This window comes from Castor canadensis, chromosome 4 (genome assembly GCF_047511655.1).
Source record: "Castor canadensis chromosome 4, mCasCan1.hap1v2, whole genome shotgun sequence".
NCBI lineage: Eukaryota > Metazoa > Chordata > Mammalia > Rodentia > Castoridae > Castor > Castor canadensis.
Window position 1 is genome coordinate 23,363,449 of NC_133389.1, and position 22,041 is coordinate 23,385,489.

At 36.2% G+C, this 22,041-nt stretch overlaps 1 protein-coding gene across 2 annotated transcripts in view; it reads right to left on the bottom strand.

The window, feature by feature from the left end:
• Dcc (DCC netrin 1 receptor) overlaps positions 1-22,041 on the bottom strand; it is a 1,132,969-nt gene that overhangs the window by 32,463 nt on the left and 1,078,465 nt on the right. Inside the window, exon 26 of one of the 2 annotated variants that reach the window (XM_074069811.1) lies at positions 4,215-4,370. In XM_074069811.1, the coding sequence (XP_073925912.1) occupies positions 4,215-4,370 (156 nt within the window). Of the gene's footprint in view, positions 1-4,208; positions 4,371-22,041 lie in introns of both variants that reach the window. The other variant, XM_074069810.1, reaches the window with a different exon arrangement.

Here is a 22,041-nt window from a genome sequence, read left to right on the forward strand (position 1 = left end):
GACAGAGATAATTATTCTTCACAAGGGATTTACAACCTCATTGGGGGAGATGCCTTGGCTTCTAATTGACTGACGTTTTCTCTGTTCCTCTTTGAATTGTGACTCTTACAAATGAGATTTCTAAAGCTGCATCTCTGTGATCCCTTTTGATTTCCAATGGGCTGGTTCTTATTAATGGGCTTATATTATGCTAAAAATAAGTGTCCAGGTAGAGAAGTTTCACAATTTTCCTTAGAAGTGTGCTTTAAGTATGTTTTTAAAATTAAAGATGAATTGAAATTAATCCAGACAATATTTTAAAAGTATCTTCGCATTAAAGGAACAATGATACATTTGTAATGTCCTGCTTTTCTTTCTTTATTCTTTCCTTCCTTTTGTTTTTCTTTTCCTATTTCTTCTGTGTCTTTGAAGTGAAAAGGGGTTTTGGTAAAATATTGTGATCGTGAGTTTAATCAAATTTATTTCCATTTTTTAGTCTTTTGAAATTTAGCCTCTTATTTTGAGAAAAATTTCACGTTACAGGAACAGATGAATTCTGAGGTTTTCACTCAAGTTACTTTGGCCATGCCCAGTCTTATTCTCTTTGTTTGTATTGCTTCTCATAGGCTTCTCTAAATTTTCTTTTCTTCGTGCCCAGTTCTGCATTTCCAGACTTTCACCATGATGCCCACTGGATCACCATGATGTGATACTAACTAGATGGACACACTCCTTGGTGAAATCCATCCTTAGCACCACCCACTATGAAAAACAAAGTGCCTAAAACCTTGTGAGGGAGTGGGAGGGCCATCCTTGGAACTGAATGGATTCCAATTCAAGGGACTGGGTGTGTTCATTCAAAGTGAATGCAATGAACAAGAGTTTTCATAGATAATTTATAATTCTTATATTTTAAATGGAGCAAAATAAATGCCTTTCAGAACTGGCTGACATTTAAGGAAGTGCAAAGCCTTAAATAAATATAATAGCAACTGCTCCACCAGATTAATGCTGTCATTTCAGATGAGCCCATTTGGCCAGCTCAGTTGCCAGCTCTAGGACACCTATGTGAAACAAGCTGGCTCAGTGACATGACATTTAGCTGTGTGGAGAGCTCTGAAAGCAAAGGAAAACTCTTTGCCCACAAAGTCCAGCCTCTCTGCAATTCAGAGTACAGAATAAGAATCAAATAAGTGTTGGCAATATACTCATTTTCAAATGATTAAACAGTCGGAATTCATTGTACAAATAGCATACAATTATACAGCAGAGTCAAATCTCAAGGCACTTTATAATAATTAAAGTCAATACACATACATGATTGCTACAGTATAACAGGCAAAAATATTACAAAAATGGAAATGAGAATTTTTTATCTATCTAAAAGCTGCAATATTTGATATGCATATAGTGTGCCTATAACTCTAAGCAAAGCCTTTACATGAATACTTCTAGGACCCTACTGACTTGTTAAGCTCAGAAGAGCAGCGCTATGCAATATTTCTGAGCAATCGCAGTTCCTCACTGGTTGGGTTTTTGAAAAGATCCTTAAGAATAATCCATGAACTCCATCGCACTCTTGATTTTATGTAGGCCAAATTCCATTTATTAGTTGATTTCTGGTTTGGAGGAGAACTGAATCAGAAAGATAGCACGGACAAATTTGACAAGTCTTTCTACCAATTAAGACAATGCCAACTGAAAGGTTTGGTGAAAATCACTTAAACTTCTCTACTATGTACTTTTTTCAAAGATGAGGAAATGGGGAGACTAGTTTTGTAATGATTTGTGGAAATGAGGTCCCAAGACTATCTATTTTGGAGGTTTTCAAAGTACAGTGTTGTTCACTGTCCCCCAGGGACAGCTCACTAGTTTACTGAGACAAAGTTCAGAGCTTCAGTCACTCAGTAGAAAACAAAATGTTTGCCTATCATAATTGTATAAATCTCTCTTGATGGGTAGCAAATGTGTGCAGTAGGAATATACCTACTGCATCTTCCCCTTTTGTACAGTTGGGGAGAGATTCAGCTTTATTTGTGACTTTAGAAAGCAACTGGTCTTTGAGGGAAGGCTTCAGTGATTTATCCTTTAGAAACAGAATCATTCAGATAACTTTGGAAGAAGGAGAGTCTCCATACTTGGAGAATCCAACTTTTTCTAAGTGTGTCTTTCTCTGTTTCTCAAGGTGACTAATAAGACATCTCCCCCCAGAGTCATGAAATGTTTTCTGCTTGAGAGAGAGCAGGGATGTTTAATGCTCTCCAGGGCATTTAGAATCCAATACCAAGTGGTTGAAAGTTAACTGTTACTGACAGTGATTTAGAGAATACTTTGTTTCTTAGAAAAGAGGGTGCTTATCCTTTTTTATTTCTTTCTGAAGCAATTGTTTGAAACAATATTAGATTAGATTGTATTCTTTTGCATTGCATGACTTTGTTCAAAAATACTTGTTGAATTAATGGATATACGTATTTTAAAAAATCTATAAGATCTTGGTCAGGTGATATAAGATCTTGCCTGGTGATTTTAGATGAAGTCAAAAATTAATGAACACTTTTTAAAGAGTGTTTTATTTATGTAACATTATATAATAGTTCTATGACATATTTTGTATTTATATTTTATTTTATAGCAGTTACAGAATTATTTAATAGTCCTCACTTTTAAGAAATTATCAAAACAAAGAATTTAGTAAATAGACTAAATGTTTTAGTTAATTAGGTTGCATTTTCAGTCATGTTAGGTTAAGATTGAGTAGAAGGTACAAAGATTTCGTGTATACCCTCATGTATATACTGTATATGCCCCACTATCAAAATCATGTACCAGAATTGTACATGAGAGTAAACCCAGACATAGACAAACTTAAATTTATATCAGCTTATTTCTTTTTATTGAACTTTATAATCATTTTCCCCATGATCCCATAAGAGAGTGTTTCACATGCTATACCAGCTCAAGAGAAAAATAGAAGGCATAAATGGGCTGTTGTTTTCAGTGAATGCATTTTCAGAAGGGGACCGTGGCTTCAAAAAGAGAAAAGAAGTGGGAAATGCATAAAAGTAAGTAATTACTAATAAAAAAGTAGTAAACCTTGGACCAGAGAAAGGCTATTCTATACATTCTTCTTCACTGTCCCTTTAAAATCATAGAATATAGATCAAATAAAAAGAATGTAGTAAATAATGACCCAGTGAGGAAAGTACGAAACTAAAACTGCAAACTTCTCTGTGGGCGTGAAGAAAGGACTGTGGACTCTGAATTTCTGATTGGAATAATAAGTCTAGCTGTTTTGAAATTTGGAAATTTTTTGGTTGTTTGACTTTTCAGATGTTTCTTATTTAATTCCCTTCAATATGGCTTGGGGTCTATTTTCTTTTGAGTTTCTGCACACAACTCTATTCTGTAGATATGCGTAGTGAGAAAAAGGAAAATGAATCTAATACTCCCCTGGCAGATTTTTGATGTCTTTTAATTCTAACCTTGCTACATCTCAACGATTTATGATTTCTTAGAGCTGCCTCTGTTGAGTTGGAAAAAATACAGCTTATTTCACACGTTTATTTTATTGCTGTTACCATGATATCTATTACAAAACATCCTCTCTCACACAAGCTGCTGAGTCACCTGTTCTTAACTAAGAGATGAAAGCCATAAAATCGACTAAAAAATGCTGTGCTCAAATAAAAAAAAGTATCTAAAGGCACAGGAGAAATCACTAGGGTGTACATAGCTGCTTAAGAATGTCCCTCCATTCCTGCTGTCTTTCTGGTAGATTAAACACTACTCTTTTCTCCGACAGTTAAATGGTGAAAAAGTATTGCTTAATTGCTCAAATGATTAAAGAAAGGCAACAGATTCATTGAGTATGGGTTCATTTGGAATCAATTTAGCTAAAGATGATAAATAAGAATATGTTGGAAGATATCATTTGGCTATTAACTTCCCAGCAAACAAGACATATTCTTTCAAGCACCTAGCACATTATTGTTTTATGGCACAGTTGACCACCATATTCCATTTTTGTCAGTGGAGTGTGTTGTGGAGTCTTTTAAATATGTGAGCTGGGACTCAAAAGACAACTATGTCAGAAGGGAAAATTCTAGTACCAAGGTTATAGGTAAATCAATCTTTACAAAGGTGAAGAAGGTCAAAATGCTACATATTTGACAAGACACCTTGCTATTATTTACTTTTTTTCTTATTCAAAAGAAAGGAAAATACATTACACTGACTTCTTCCTGCTCCAAAACCTCGGTCCACTGACAGTGTTGGGAATGGTACAGGCCGGAGAGTGAACTGCGGGTGGGGGTATCCACAGGTGGGAGACGGAAGGATTCCAGGGTACTGGGCACTTTCTAGGGTTGGCACAGGGATAGCACTCACAACAGCTGCAAAACAAAGATGTTAAATTTTGGGGGGTAAGTGTGGGATCCTATACATTCACCTAACAATCATAAGAGAAAATGCCTTCACAGCATCATAAAATTTCCCTTACCTTTGCCCACAAACTTCTTTTTTACTTTAGCAAAGACATCCATCCCACTCCTTAAGCATCTGACAATGGAATAGTACCCTGAAGTTTAAAACTTCACGTTTCTAAAGAAATGATTTAATCACATTACCATAGACCTATCTTATGATTTTGGTCTTTAAAAACAATTGTTTTATTCTTTCTTCTAAGGATAAACACAGAATCAGAAATGCTAGTTAGTTCATGAATGGGCATGGGAAGTGTTGAGAATTTTTCACTTATTCTGTAAATGAGTGTACTGCTGTCGAGACACAGTCTGGCAAGACATAGACAAGTTATAGTGTCAATACTCATACCTGGGGCTGATTTTTAAATAGAAAATCCTTCAAATGTGCAAAGCAATGCAGGCAAGTGACACATTATTTTAAGTGTAACTGAATACTCTCTAGGAATACCACCATTTTTTAGTTGCATTGGTTGAAACCCATAGATAAAACCATATGTAATGCCTTCCAGGTTTAGACAGTTATGTTCAGTTCCATCATTCACCACATATCCAATTACATTATGAAATATTTATTCCAATGTAGTTAATTTTCACTTTTACATTACTTATAAAATGCTTAGTATTCTCCATCTCTTATTATCAAAACATGAAATTTAAGCCAGCTGCTGGAAAGATTAGTTTTGGTAGTAAAATTAAAGTTATTTCCTTTATATATTTTTATTTAGTTATACTTAAAAAATGCCAATCACTAAAGTTCAACATGCCTATATATGCACATTTATCAAAGGAAAAATTATATTTTAATAAATCATATTCCTCATTTTATTAAGCACTTCATAATTTCAGATACAAATTTAATTGCACTTTTGTACCTCTAAGAAGAAAAATGATGGTGTATTTTATAATTACCTGATAAGTCTTGGGATAGCTTTTATTGATGTACCTTCTAGAAAATACAGAAGTAGATAACTTGAATGAGTAACAAATTCCTTTGTAAAATCAGGAGATTTCTAAAACTTTTACTTTCAGTTAAATGAAGGAAGACCTCATCTAGTGGTGAGTAGAAATATTACTAAATATAACAGTGTGAGAGTTCACAGAATGCCTCAGACATACAATTTGGGAGGACTTAAACTCATGTGATGATTGCTATAAAAATCTCATTGTTACAATATTCACTCATGCATATATGCAAACAAGGTTCTTTAGTGTTTAGATCAATAAAAGAACATCAGAATGCAATTTTTGCAATAAGTAGTATTCATACACAGGCATGTAGAACTAATAAGTGGAAAATCTCCATTCTTGTGATTAAGTGATAAAATTCCAAGAAAATATTAGTTTTATATATAACTGTGAAGACACATTAATTGTAATGTTAACTCAGAGAAAAAATGAAATGTTAAAGATAATTGGGAAACAAAAACATAAAATAAATTTCCATTTACAAATATGTATGCTGCAAATAAGAAAGATGATCATAAAAATCGATAATGTTTGTACATTTCTCTGTGGGAAAAGAGAATTGTTGACACTAGTTCAAGGAGAAAACTGAGTGACAAACACCTTTATTAAAGAGGAGCATCTCATGAATTCTGTAAAGATATGATGGTGAGTACCAAATCACTATGATAATTTTATGCTTTAGGATTTATTTAAAGGACTGGTGTATTGGGCTAGTTTTATCTCTCACAGAAATTTCACTTACAACAAACTGTTTCAAACATTAAAGTCAAAATGTGCAAGGAGATACATAGGTTTTTCTAAACTATTTTAGGGAAGACATAAATGAAAATTTGAGAATCATGAATGACACAATGCTTGATTAAAGACATTCTATAAAGAGTAATTTATGGATATAAAACATCTCCAAGAAAGGATGTTTTAAAATGATAAAGAGATATTTTAAAGAATTAGATATCAGAGGCAGACAGAAGCCAAAGTGATTATAAATTACTTAAAGAAAAAGGTTGTAATTTTGTTGTCTTTGTGTTTCTCACAGTACAGTGCAAGAGATACCTCATTTTTCCAGTCAGTTAATAAGAAGGATTTTCTAGAAGTACTATTTGGAAATACATTTTAACTCACCGAAGACATTAAAGTGATTTGATGTATTATATAGTGTCCTGGGTGTATAGTTACTCTACGTATAATAATGACAGTAACAATGATGATAACAATAGGCTTGAACATATTGGTATAAGATCCATACAATAGCATAAAATCTGCTACGTTTTATAATTCAAACTCCCAGTCTCTGAGGCAGTCAGTTTAGTTATTTTTGTTACCCATTTTATTGATCTAAACAACACCAGTGTATAACCATTAAGTCTGATAGCCAGGTAGCAATGTGTTACCTGTATTGACAATTTCTACTCATCAATAACTATGACAGTGATGATCTCTCTTAGATATAGATGACACCCACCCCACAAATTATGGATATTTCCTTACCAATATTACTATGATATTGTAACATAAGCAATAATATTATGCACCAATGTTTCACACTACATTTATAAAAAGAGTTTTATAAGTATCTTCTGGTACAGAGCCAAATAAATTTGGATGGAGAAACAAAAGAATTTGGCAAGCTACAAAATCTGTAAGCTGTAATCTTGTGCTGACTCTGTGCGTGAGTATAAGAATTGACTTTATATTCCATTTCCATGTCTTCCATTTCTGAAGACAGAAATTTTATTTGCCAATGTTTTCACACTTTGCTACTGACCTGAGTACAAAGGGATTGTAAATAATGAAAGTTCTTTGAAGAAGATTAAATCTATTGTGTTTCCAAATCTCAGAAAATGCTCATTGTCTTATTCCTGACATAGAACAGGATTCCAAAGCTTGGCTTTGGGACATTTTGATCCATTATTCATTTCTGCAGGGGTGAAAAATTGGTATTTACTTATAGCACCGTTGTTGAAAAAATAATAATCTGATAATAAGTTGGATAGAGCACTATGTATTGAAATATGTTTTGGTATTTTCCTCTTAGATATCATTTTTGAGAGCCAGAAAATATGCATGAGGCCCTCCCCCCCACATACATGTGCACACACACACACATGCACACCACAATTTCAAGCATTCACTGAACTACCATGTTTATGCAAAACAACTCAGAGGCAGCAGCAAGTGTTTTCAATAAATCTCTGCTTTGTGGCCAAATATGACAAGAAATCTCTTCTGACACATCTTGCTGACAATTGAATTTATGTCTGACACTGATATACAAAGATTTTTTCAAGTAGAAATTCCCTTACCAAATTACCTAGCTCCCTGAACAGGGCACTGTGGTATTTGAAAACTTTTACAACAGTCTTTAAAATGTTAGCACTAAATGGAACCTACAGGAAATCTAAAGTGAGGACTTTTTTTTTTTTTAAATGCTACAAATTTTAAGAACTAAAATCCTCCCTAGGAATTTGTCAATATGATACTTGACAAGATTGAGAGATTTGTAGAGGAAGAGAAGGGGACAAATATAATAATAAAGAAAATGATATGTTGAAGTGAAAAGAGTTTAAGTGAAATGATTTCTCATTCTACTTCAGTTTAACTTATCTTTTCTACAATGACCTATGTATAATCTGGAATATTTGGAAATTTAGTTTCTATTGCCCTTGATAAATATTCATATCTTCTCCATATTTTCAGGTGTTCTTTGACAATGTAACCACAAGAATTGAACAGGCAGGCTAGCCAGGTGGTTGGAAATAGGAAGTACAACTAGGACAAATGTGTCTCTGGAAAATTCCATTGTAACTTGAGCTGTCAACAATACAAGGAAGTTGACAGGACTTCCCTGTGACCTTTAGTAGAGGGCGGTGATGAATTTGAGGCCATGGTCTAGATTGGATAAATTTCAAACCCCAAGGGACAAAATGGCACAAGCAATCAGAATGTTACAGGTACCATCAATGGGCATGTTTGCGTTCCACATGTCTAATTATCATGAAGGTTGGGAAACATCTTGACTCAGCCACTTTGTCAGGCAAACCTATCTGGAACTCTTCTCACCTGAAGAGAGTCCTGTTTCTTTTCTTCTCACTTGTTTTAGTAAGTTCTACACTCTCACACTCACTCTTCATTGTCGACGGATTTCATTCATGGAGTTCACAAGACAAGGACTGAAGGTGAGAAAGTACTGCAGCAGCCTGCTATGGAACTAAAAGAGCTGTAATACGAGCAGGCATTGCCTGGCACTAAGAAAAACTGGTGTTAGTATCCACAAACTCAATGAAGGACCCCTTTTTAGTACTAGCATTCACAAATATGTGTTCTGTAGTTAACATGGGGTGAAAAGCCCATGTGCTCAACGCAAACAGCCTAGAACCATTACCTATTTCTGTCACCTGCCAGTGGGTAAGTGTCACAGGCAGTACCTAAGATTCAGATTCAGGTTGTTTCCCAATGGGGTTCCTTTGCACAATTTACTAGGGCTGTTCTGGTGACTAGTAGAATATGGAAAACAAATGGTCCTTCAGTTCCAAGACTAGATTTAAAAAGATTACTTTTTCTCTGCCTCTCTCTCTATCTCTGTCTGTTTGTCTCTCCTTACACACTTTTGGGGAAGCCAGGTATTGTTTCTTGAGGAAATACTGAGGCAGGCTAGGTTAGGGATAGCTGGAACTGCTCCCTGTCTTGGCTTAAGGGCTCCTCGCCTTATCCCACAAGTGAGAGGAGCCAGGTGATCATGTATTGTCTCCTCAACTCCAAGTTCAAGGTGGTGTAAAAGCTGTGTACCAAGAGACTCTGGCCCTTCTTCTTCCCTTCTCTCATCTGGCAGAATGGGTGACTCCCCTTCCCACAGTAAAACTATTCTATCTCACCCATCCAGGTTTGCTGCTTCAATTTTTCCATTTGGAGCACAAGGACCAAGGACTTCTGAGAACAACTATTGCTGAAAACATGTGTGGCGATGCCAGCCAGGAGCAACCCAGGGGTGCGATCCCAGTATGCTATTTTTGCTCGTCCTTTTTATTTCCAGCCATCTTTCTCTGTCTCTGGTCCCATGCCTCACCACCTGATGTTTTTGAACCAAACACCACTCACAGCTTGGGTGGTAACTTGGTTCACCTAATGCTCTGGAGCCCCAGTGCAGACAGACTGCAGGCACCCTGATTGGCAGGATGCAACGCAGGACTCACGAGCTCCTGTGAGACCCCAAGACACAAGGTTCATGTCCCAGTTCCTTGGTCCTGCCCCAAGAGATGGACCACACTAAAGCTAGCTGCCCTCTCCCTAACCTTACCTTCCCTAACTCTTAATCCGCTCCAGTCCTCTCCTTCGCTGCGCTACCCCGGGAGCTCATACTCCAAGGTGTTTAACTCCCCTCCGTGGCCTGGAACAATTAGATATGCCCCCGACATTCGGGTTGGGTTTGTCCACCCCCTTCTTCTTTCTATCCTTCTCTTCTTCTCTCTCTTCTCTTAACTGGCTGTTTTAAAACAAAAAATGGGAGGCACACCTCAGTCAGCCCATCTGTGGACAGGTTTTTTTAAAAAGAACAAAAATACTGGTTCCAGAGGGGCTAATTGACACCTGCCCTGGGAAAGTATGGCTGCTGCTAGAAATAAGAGAGGGAGCTGCGTGGACAGGGAGCAAATAAACTGCTATCTGTGGTTGGGAGACTTGTGTGCCCCTTGCAGTCACCCCTGGGGAGCATGGAACTGCAGTAGATTGCACATGTCAGGGAACAAACTGAAGGTGGAGTGGAGCCTTACTGCCCCATCTCTGTTAACCAATGTTAATTGTTGCTGTCCTTAAATGTTACATGTATTTAAATAATCTTAAATATGTTTTCTGAAATTACAAACAGTGCCATTTAATTAAGGATTTAACCTTGGTCACCCATGAAGTGTATCTATAATAAAAAAATTATAACTTACTTAAAATTTATTTACTGTAAAGGCAAAATTTAAATATTCTAAAGGAAATTCATTCTACTAATAAAATGTCATCTTTTTATGCTAAAATATATTGCTAATTAATGCTGTCCATTATAATTATTATTCTAGAATACTATATAAAAAAACATTCAGAAACATGCTAACTTTAACTGTTCTCTTCTGATAAAATTAGGCTTACTTATAGCCAAGACGTTAAAAAAAAAAATGGGTCCTTATGTGTGGGTATTTTAAATAGCCAATTTAATTAGAGGTTTTATTTTTAATAATTATTTGTTTTAAAATTAATAAAACTTTGCTCTCTATAGCTCAATGTAGAATCTCAGATTCTAAACTTGTTTAAGGTACTTTCAAACTGTAGTTCTATAAATGAGTGGGTTCTACAGGGTTTGCATTCTTGGCTTTCTAGGTAATAACAAAGACCCTTTATGAGGAAATCCAGGATCTAATTATAAACACCTGGAGCAAACTGGACAATGACATAGACCCTCAAAGCTTAAAGGTTTACTGTCATTTGCCCTACCCCTCATAATCCTAAATTTAGATAAGCTTCTAAAACTAAAAGACAGGACATTATATTCAAAGAGAAAAAGTTCTTCAACCTATGATTAATTCTCCCAAACTATCAAGTGATGTCACATCCAAGGAGGCTAAAAAACCTTTTAATTCCCACCTGCGCTTGCTTCAATTTGGTCTTTACATTAGGATGCCTAACTCATATGGACACTTGCCTCTCAGGAGGAGATGTCTTTTACTCCTATAACAAATTGCTGTTTTGAGCCTGTATGTTGCATGTAACATGTCTTTGTGTTCCATTTGAGAGACCCTTTGGAGAGAGCATGTGGTCACAAGAAATGCTGCCATCATGATGAGGCCACCATGTGTTCAGTGTTATCTTGCTACTTCCTAGGGATAGGTGATGCCATCTTGCCTCCTGTAGGAAATTACAACTAACTTGTGGTTAAAATTCTCTATATTAATGTAGTTTCTATACATGTTGTTTTTATTGCATTGGTCTATTAAGTATTGGACAAAGGGTAGAACATTTAAATTAGAGATGTTTACTTAAAAAACTAGCTGACTAATCTAAAGATAATAACAAAAATGGTTTGTTTAATAAGAGTGCACTCTAAGTTAATGTGACTGCTTTGTGTGTCGTTGTGTGTGTGTTTCTGTCTATGTCTTTGTCTCCTACCAATTGTGGCCACTTAATTCTTAGTTTTTTGAGCTCATTATGTGTGTTTATATTCTTTGACATGCCTAGGTCATAACGTGTATGTGTGCACATGTGTGTGTACATGTCTTTAGTATGGTTCTTAACCTACTTTTACAAAGTTAATGTGTACAACTGTGTCAAAAGTTATCTAAAGTTTTAATCCCAACCAGTCCTAACTATTCTCTGCTTTAGGACTAAAAAAAAAATATATGGACAATACTCTCAATTTGTTTCATTCTATCATGAGTATAATTTGCCTTTAACTCTTTTATAATTAGGTTTATTGACCCATGTGTTCTTATAAGTTGCTATTATCAAAAGATGGTTTAATTAAATTTTCTTTCTAAATCTTTTAAGGTATAAAGTTGCTAAGAGTTTTATTAAAAGCATTGTTATCTAAATTTGGGCTTTTACAAAGATTGTTTCAAAATACAAATTAAGGTCTTAAAGCTTATAAGTTTGTATGTATCATTGAGTTGGTTATAGTTTAATGTTTGCCTAAGAGTTTTCCAAAATTTAAGGTACTAATGTGTATTAAAAAAATGAGTTTCTATTTCATCAAAATAACTATTAAGATCTTTTGGTGCAATAGGCTGGTATAAAATTTTACCAAAATCAAACAAAAGATCACCCTCCACATGTGATAGCAGAACCATACATTTTTAAAAGTCTACAAAATGGTAATTAATCCCCAAACACTAAATTATAAGCATCATTAACTCCCAATAACAGAGCCTGTTATTTCTGGGCTGTAGGGGCTACATGCTGGTCAACAACAACCCTGCTATGGGTCCCGAGTCATGCCGTTAGTTGACATCAGCAGTCGAGGACTAATTTCTTAACAACATCTAAGCCATGGCTCTCAGTTATTGGGTCCCCTGACTTTATGCTTTTAATTGGTTTATTATTAAAAAGATATACATGTTCTCTGATTTTTCTTACTTTATAAGCTGACTACAACCCCATGGCCTCATATGAAAACTGACCACAAGCAATGGGTTTGTATTGGCCAAGCTTACTTTGGTGCAATTTAGATTTAATAGTTAATTTTGCACTGGTTACAACAGTTCATATGAAGATGTTTCCTTTTAACACTCAACAGACTGTCTTCCTACATATTGTTATCTTTTCATTTTACATGTTTTAGGACCAGTTTCTTTGCCTAGTACATAATAGCTCTGATTTTTTAATAGTTGGGTCAATATTTAGGATCAGCTTCCCATCTAAAAACCCTTGTGCCGGGGTGGAAGAGACAGGTCATTAGAAGAATGCTTGACTTAGAGGACAGGGGACCCTGCCTCTTGCTTGCTCCAAAGACATCTGACAGAAACAGGTTGGAGGGACCTGTGTTGACGCTTTCAAAAGGTGTAAGAAAGTTACTTTGCAGATCTCAAAAGTTCTCATTTTTCTCTCTCTGAAAGAGCAACTTTCCTCCCTTACTTTTCCTCTCTCTTACTCTCCACTAGCCAACATAAGGAATTCCATTCAGGAGGACTTGTGTAGGTTGGAGGGGTGAATAAATTTTCCCTCTTCCCTTTCCTCTCTCTCTTTCCTCCAACCAGCACAGGGGAAGTCAACATATTCACTTGGCTGTATTCTTAAATACTGGGAGATGTTTTGATCCTACTAACCAAAAATAAGATAACTACCTCTCTGTATAGCCCATTTAAAGTTATTTACTACTCTTTACATCCTGTCAAAGCCTTAAGGTATTTTTCTGATAACACAAAAAACTGAGTTTAAACTAAGTAAAAATTATTTTAAATGGTTCCAATACTGCTAGTGCCTTGTATCTAAATGTTATAAAATCATTTACAGAGTTAAAAATGTATACATGTAAATACCTATAGTTCTTTTATTCTATCTAATAAGGTCTTTACCATTTCTGCTCTTTATGACAAATGCTAAACATTTCTTCCATTTAGGACAGACATCTGTTTGTCAGATAAACATTCATTAATTTGACATTGACTAAATAATATACAACTGAGCATCAAAACAGGGGCTATCCAAAATTACTAACACTGCCTTCCCCTAACCATTGGAAATTTAGGGTTTTTATTTGTCAGTACTGATAAAAGTACAGTACTGATAAGTAACAAGTAACTAACTTGTTACTTTTCCTAATAAAAATTCAAGGTTTAAATTGTAATTAACAATAGTTACTTTAAGTTTTGTCATTACAGTTCTGATCCTTCAAAAACATTTACAGGCAAGCCCATGAAAAATGACTCTGACAAGTGCTTATCTATCAACCAGGACAGATATTCTTAAGTATTGCGATTGTTTTGTATTTTTCTTGTAAAATTTTTATAACTGTTGCCTGCTAACAATTTACAACAATTTAAATGTGTCAGTACATCCCCTATGGGACAAGCAATTATATTTAATTAGACCCATCCTAAGAGCAATTTTAAAAATAAATCTCCTTATTGCTCAATTTAGCCAAAAAGATTGCATTGGCACTGACTTCTGAGCTGTCCATTGTGTTAATTACACTCATCCGTGGGACAGAATCTGACTTTCTGGACTTTCTGGGAGAAGCCACTTCTGCACTGAGGGACAAAACTGCCAAATTGGCAACATCTTCAGAGATGACTGTTCAGAGAAATAGTTTAAGAGGATGTGATTCCTAAGTGGTCAGTGTCCCCTAACTTCTTAGAAAAACAAGTGGTGTTCAGCCACCCAAAACATTTCAAAAGGACTGCGTAAATGAGGGGACTTTCCCAGATCCAGATCAATTATGCCAGACTTCTAAAAGTAACCAAAGCTGAGAGATTTTAAAAAGGGGGCTCTTATGTGTGTGCTTTCATATTTAAGCTTTCTAGGCCTTTGGCAAAATGCAGACTCACGTCTTTGGCCAAGGGCTTCTATTTAAGCAAAGGCAATATAACTTTCAATGGTATCTAACTTCTGCCTAGGGGCACTTGAGTCTTCTTTCTGTACAGAACTGATTCATTGATGTTTACTCTCTGATTGGACTGACTGCCCCTGGTACACCTGGCCCCTGATGTAATCACCCCTTAACTGCACACTAAAATAACAGTGCATATGGAGTACCATCTCAGAGCTAAAATAGCTATAGATATAAACATCTGTAGGCAAAGAAACCATAAGATGCTCTGTCACTTTTCAAAATTACTTTATCCTTCTTGCCACACATGGTAGGCCCCTTCTGATGCGCCTATCATTATTTATGTTCAGGTCATGCCTTCTAAAACTTATATATCTCTTCCAGGATAAAAGCCTTTAAAATCCAAACCATAATATGACAGGGCCATCAACTTCTGGAAGTGGAAGAGATGACTATGAGCAATCTTGATCGGGCTGGACAAAGATTCAGACAACGAACATCACTGTTCAAGTCCCCTGGGACAGTGATAGGAAAGGGGTAATATTCTTGATAGGTAGGGTCTACAGCCCCTTGTCACATTGAAGCAGCTATCGAAGATGAACTGTCCCACTTCAGAAACACCAAAAAAGAATTTTTGGAACATTCCCCCTAAAGGGGAGTTTGAGGAAGGCTAGGTTAGGGATACTCTAGGACTGCTCCCCCTCTTGGCTCAAGGGCTCCTCTCCCAGCCCACAGGTGAGAGGAGCCAGGTGATGATGTATTGTCTCTCCACCTCCAAGGTGGTATAAAAATGACCTACCAAGAGACCCCATCCCTTCTTCTTCCCTACCTTCACCAGGCAGAACCGGTGACTCCTGTACCCTCAATAAAGATATTTTACCTCATCCCCTCCACGTGTTCTGCTTGGATTCTTCCACTTGGAGCTCAAGGACCAAGATCTTCTGAGAACAATGACTGCTGATAACAATCCTGCCAGGCCTGTGGAAAGGCCCACGTAGTGAAGCACTGGGGCCCTCAGTCCAAAAGTCTATGAGGGACCTCATGAAACAGCATGGTTCTGAGCAAAATCACCTATCTAAACCGTTCCTGACTGTCTATCTGATCCTTAGAACCTGTTGAGAAATAAATTATTACTATTTTATATAGCTACATTTTGGGATAATTTATTATGCAATAATGCATAAGTATACATTGACTTGAGCACATGTTCAAGGTCGCTATCTCCCAGTCTCCTTAGCTGTGAAGTGGAGAGGATAATCGTACCATCTTTGTTGTGTGGCTGAGAAGAGTAAAGATGTCATCCACAGAGACATGTAACAAGTATGGCGTGTGAAGTTAGAGCTCCATAAATATTGGTTATTCATACTAACTTGCAGGTTTCCAGCATGTCTGCTAAATGCGGCAGGATTAATAAATGAGGAGACAAGGAAATTGTATTATTTATAAATACTAAAAAGGCCAGATTCAGGCAGTACCAGAGTGAAGATGCCTTTCCCAAGACACTGACTCATTCACGTAGTCTGTTTAGAACCGTGTGATGCCTTAAGTTAATCTCAAAGGAATCCAGGAGTCCCAGTTCAGAGTTTATCTTCCTAACAGTCTTATATTCACTCTGGTACTTACGGTATCAAAATAAACACCCATGTTATCATAAATATTTCAAATTTGTGGACTTCACAGCCATATGAGCTATGAAAAGGCTTCAGTTCGGGTGGTCTGTAGAAGGTAAAAAGGTTGTGGGAGGTGATTGTCATACCTCATCTTGTGAACTGTGTACAAAACACATTAAAAGTAGGTCAGCTAGACTTAGATAAATGAGTACATAAGCAGCAAAATAAAAATTTGAATCTGGATTTTGTTTTAAGTTCATAGTTCCAGTTTTTCTCTTCCTGTTGGGGAAGAACTTTTCCTTCTAGTCTCAAAAGTCTTACAGAGTCATAGTTTCTTCATGATCTTGAAGTCTTATTCATTTAGTCACCCTAGACCCCTCAAGAAACCTTAACTCAGATGAGAAACATCTAGAATAAAAAACTATATTTTGTTTTGAAATCTCTAAGACATTAGAGATTGAAATCAAAATTGGTGATATAAATCTGGAAAAGAAAGTAATCTATGTTTTCTACATTGTTCTAGACAAGCTTTTTTTAAATGCTAACTTTGTATTCTTTTTATATTTCATCATCTTTCATCAGCACTTTGTCAGATTCCATTTTGATTAATTCCTGTATGTTTGAGAAACAAGCCATTTTCTTGCAAAATCCTCAAAATTATGATTCTAGAGAGGGATGAACATAATCAAAGTACATTATATGATATGTGTGTATGGAAATGCCATAAAGAAACCCATTACTTTGTATAATTAACATTTGCTAACCAAATAAAAGAATAAAATCATGATTCCATACCACATACAGGCACCTTTTTGAGCATAAATCTTTATCTAATTTATTTGGTTTTTCTGTGTTGAGGATGGAACCCAGGCACTTACACCTGCTCTGCAAGTGCCCTTCCACTGAGCTACACCCAGCTCAGAAAGCCACATCTCAACTGGGTCAGCACAATCCTACACTAACTACCAATAGAGTTACCATTCAATTTTATTTTAAAAGTCATTTGACTATAGAGTTCCCAAGAAGCAAACTGTGCTTTCACTCCCATTCATAAGTCCATTCTTATATAAAGCTGTTGCATTGTAGAATAATACTGCATGATGCATACAAGAAGGATTGTAGAGGTACATGAAAAGTACTGTTCCCTGAAGTAATTGTCATACAAGGAGGAAAAAAAAAACCATGTCAATCAAGACTCAAGGGATCTAACCTAATCTTAATAGTGCTGTGGTTAAACAGGTAGTTAGATCATCTGTTAGAATAATGCAAGCGGAAATGGGCTTTGTACTCTTTGCTCCTTGTCCCTGCTCCCACAGTTCTGCATAGTGAAAATGTGTGTGTTGTCGTTGGTGTTTCTAGAGCACTTGTTTGCATTTCTTGCTCCTAAGAAGGCATCTTTGGTTAGTTGTGGGAGCCACAGGGCTGCAGGAAGGGATGGAATGAATACCTAATCCCAGTAGTTGTTGGGCTGGAAGGAGTCTGCAGTTTCTGGCTTCTCACATAATGTACCCAAGGACCAGACAAGAATTCTGACTTGGGGTTTAGCATCCCAGAGGCTAGGATCATCCCCTTATGGGTCAGAACCTCTCAAGGCCCATTTTTGTAGAGACAGATCTTCTAGACCAGCCCCTAAGGGTAACAGAATTGGTTTTTAAATCTGATTTTATTCACGTAGCTTTATTTCACTTCTTTACAGTTTCTCCAACTCACTCTTTGTGTTCTGAAGTCAAGTGCCTAAAGTATACGGTGGGAATGGAAAGGAACCTCTCACAGAGATTCTCACAATCAGTAAGTAACTCTAAGGCTGCTATAAAACAAAACTGTAGGACTTCTTTTGCTTTGGTCTTTTTACTAGAATTTTCAGGCTACATTTATGAACTTCTTTTTCCTTTAAGGACTGATTTAACATTATGGTTTTCTCTCAAATATTTACAGGGAAAGAGAAAAAAGAAGAAATGAAATTCAAGAGGATTCTGTGCAACAAACTCTTTTATATTAAAATTATTAGAGTTTTATTGCTCCAGTAATCTTACAGATCTTTTGGTTCAATATGCCCTTTTTAGCTCCTATTTCCTTCCTCTACCCCAGAATCCTACAGAAGAAAATGTGTTGGAAATAGCAACACAGATAGTTATGTTCCATTGTAATAAAATTCTAGAGATGTAATGTAAGTAAGTCTCTTTCCATGAATTGCTCTCAGTAAGCAGAGAATGTCAGCATCTGTCTGTAGTTCCTGCTACTCAGGAAGTGGAAGAGGCAGGAGGAATATGAGTTCAAAATCAGCCTGGGCAAAGGTAATGCATGACCTGGTTTCAAAAACAAATAGGAAAACAAAGGGCTGGGAGCATAGTTTAAATGGGAGAGCGTTTGCACAGGCCCTGTTTAAACCCCAGAAATGGGGGATTAAAAAAAAAAGAAAGAAAAAAACAAAGAATTGTTCTCAACCAAAAGAAGCTGCTTACCCAAGGTCATATCCTCCACTTCCTGAGTGTAGCCTGCTGCAAAGATTACCTGAGTCAGGATCAGAAGGCCAGCCCCACCCTTGCCTCATTTGGCACAACTCTGAAGTATAATCCCAGATCAGCTGAGACCTCCATTAAACTTCATCAAAGTTCAATTTCTACCTCACCCCAATCCCACATCCCTCCACCCTCACAGGTATTGTTCTAGAAAACACAAACCTCTTGTCTTCCTATCTGCGTCTTAGGATTTGGTTGCTGGGAAAGCCAGCAAGTAACCCCCATAAATCCTTTAAAATGTCAGGAAAATTATAAGCAAAGCTTCTAATTGAGGGGTGGGTAATTTTATTCTAGTTAGAAATATCACTTAAAATACTACTGTGGCCATTGTAAATAGTCACCCCATTTCACTGTTTATAAGAGAAACACTATACTGGGTGTCCACATGTCTGGCATGTTCAGCCACCTGTGCTGTCAGCTGGCACACATTCTCATACGCATCAGCTGACTTCTCTGGGAAGTAAATTTGGGGTTAGAGCACATGCCACATATTATTTTCTAACAAGAATTATAACTTTTGATGTCCTCACTGCAGAGAAGCTAATACAGTAAACTTAAAGGGGAAGAGGTCAATATGGGAAGGTGACCAGGAAATAGTGAAGAGGTCAGGTAGAGATGAATCGATTCAGGTTGAAATACACTTGTGCATGCAAGCAATGCTAGGAATCTCTCTGTATAGCTATCCTTATCTCAAACTAGCAAAAATTCTATGTCTTTCTTACTATTGTTTAGGTCTATTCTTCAACAAAATTGGAGAAAAGGCCTGGAAGTGAAGGAGGATGGGGGGAAAGGGAGGAGGTAGGGAGGCAGGGGGGAGAAATGGCCCAAACAATGCATATACATATGAATCAATGAATAAAGAAAAAAAAGAATTATAATTTTTGACAAGTAAACAGATTTCTGCCCTCCCATAAAATTAAACACATTTTCCCTATGGGTTTTTAAAAACCAAAACTCAACTTTAGATAGCTATGTTTAATCTGGTAATTAGCATTTGATAAAGGATGATCAGGAATGTCAAAGGAGAGAGTCATAATCTTATAAATATAATTATTCTTAAATGCAACATATAATATCTTTATATTTATGACACAAATCTGAATTATGCTCTGGTTTTATTTGAGAATAATTCCAAATGGGGGCATTGCTAAATTTATTTATTAGTCAGATGGAATCATAATTCTTCCAAGATACAGATCTAAATTTTTTAACTTCGTAAGGTTAGGTAAGACCCTGTCAATCACATAAGAAGCAAAGAGATTATTTTGTTTTTTGGGAAGCTGAAGAGTTTACTTGGAAATCAACTGTAGTTATAGGCTGAAGTAATTTTCTTTTGTTGGATTGTTTTAACAGTGCAGTAATTGCAGATAAGAAAAATGCAATGTGAAAACATTATTTTAATAGACATCAATCCTATTGTTTCTTCACTTCTGTTGAAGTATGATATATGTATAGAAAATTGAGAATATTCTAAGGGTAGTGCTTAGTGATTTTTCCAAAGTGAAATGCTTGGTATCCCTCACCTAGAGGAAGATACAGAACTTTATTGAAAGCAGTCACTAATCAGCTCCCATTGAAAGTAACTGTCCTTTGCATTCTAACACCATTGATCATTTTGTTTATCTTCAAACTTTATGTAAATTGAACCACACAGATCTATTAGTTCTCGGTTATGCAACATTATATCTGTGATATTCTTCATATTATTTCACAGTGGTTTGTCTGTTTTTAATTTATTTAATTTGACAGTGCTAGGGATGGAACCCAGGGCCTCACAATTTATAGGCAGGCACTCTACCACTTGACTTACTCCACCAATCCTTTTTTGTGATGAGTATTTTTGAGATAGGGTCTTGCAAACTATTTGCCTGGCATTGGCTTTGAATCATGATCCTTCTGATCTCAGTCTTCCTACTAGCTAAGATTACAGGCATGAGCCACTGGTACCTGCTAGTTTATTTTTATAACTGCATGTTATTCCATTACATGAGTATACAACAGTGTATCTGGTCATGGTAATAACCATGTGTGGTGGTTGAGTGCTCAAGTAGTAGTAGAGTGCTTGCTTAGCATGTGCAAGGCCCTGGGTTCAATACTCAACACTGCAAAAAAATTTTTAAAAACCTCAAAACCGATGTGCTATAAACACAAGTGAGGCATTCTTATAATATATTTACTTCTTCCTTCATGCATTTGACAAATATTTAGCAAGCACCAATTTTGTGCTAGATATTGAGCAATACAGTGTGTGAACATGAAGATGAATTGGCTACATTAGCTCCCTATCATGAAGTAATTCACAACTTGTTAGAGGAGGGAAGTTTTCAACTTGACTATTTAAGCAAATAAAGGGGTAGCATGAGTAATAAATGCCACAAAATAGTATAAACATTGTCATTCAGATATGAAAAAGGGACTTATCACTTCTAGATGGAGTAATTAGAATATAATTTGTCAAGCTTCAATATCTTCTGTGGTGTCTGAAAAAATGCATAAAACTTTGTAAGGCTAAGCTCCTTATTGATTCATTCTACTAGAAAAGAAGTGTGCAGAGGGAAAACAATGAAGAACAATACTCATTTGTGGACTGATAATTTGTCTGCTTTGGTAAACCACGGATGGACATCTAGCTATAAGAAACTAGGTCCCAATCTGATAAACTGAGGAGTCTGCAGTGATTTGTTTGTCAATAGTTTTTCTCTCAGTACACAATATGAGTTATTGGAAAATTTTACAGAGTGAAATGCTATGCTTAACTTGTTTTAGGATGTGATCTTACAAACAAGATATGTAAGAATCTGAAAGATGCTAGAGACGTAGAAACTAGTTATGGAGATGTCTTGAGAATTAGGTGAGAGGTCAAAAAGAAGCGAAAAAATAAGACTATAGGGTAGTCAGGAATTCAAAAGCTGTTGTGAAAGAAAAATCAGTGGGATGTAGTACCTTGTTGGATGAAACATATGGGACGGAAAAATTACCACAAAGATTCTAAAGCACAGGGATTTTTGAGAAGAAAGCAATAAAAGATTGGCTCAGAAAGACCTCAGTTACAGGAGAAAGAACTCGAAGCAAAAAAAAAAAAAAAAAAAGAAGAGGGAGCAAAGTGAACAGTACCATATTTCTTATAGTGAAAGGTATGAAAGGTAAAAGACAGTAACTTCACAGAGTATTACAGCTGGGAAAATAGTGATGAAGAGCACAGAATTCTGAAAACAGACTTCTGAATCTGACTGGCTCTGCCACTTACCAGCTCTGTGACTATAAACTAGGGGCTTAATCTCTCCATCCTTCAGTTCTCTCATCAGTATATCAGATATAATACTAGTATTTACTGCATAAATTGAAGTGTTGGCATTCACTGAACAAGCCATGAATGCTATTGTATTTATAAATTCAGAGAAGATGAACTGAAGTACATTGGAGATATCATACATAGAAATTGGAATCTAATAACTATTTGTTCATTC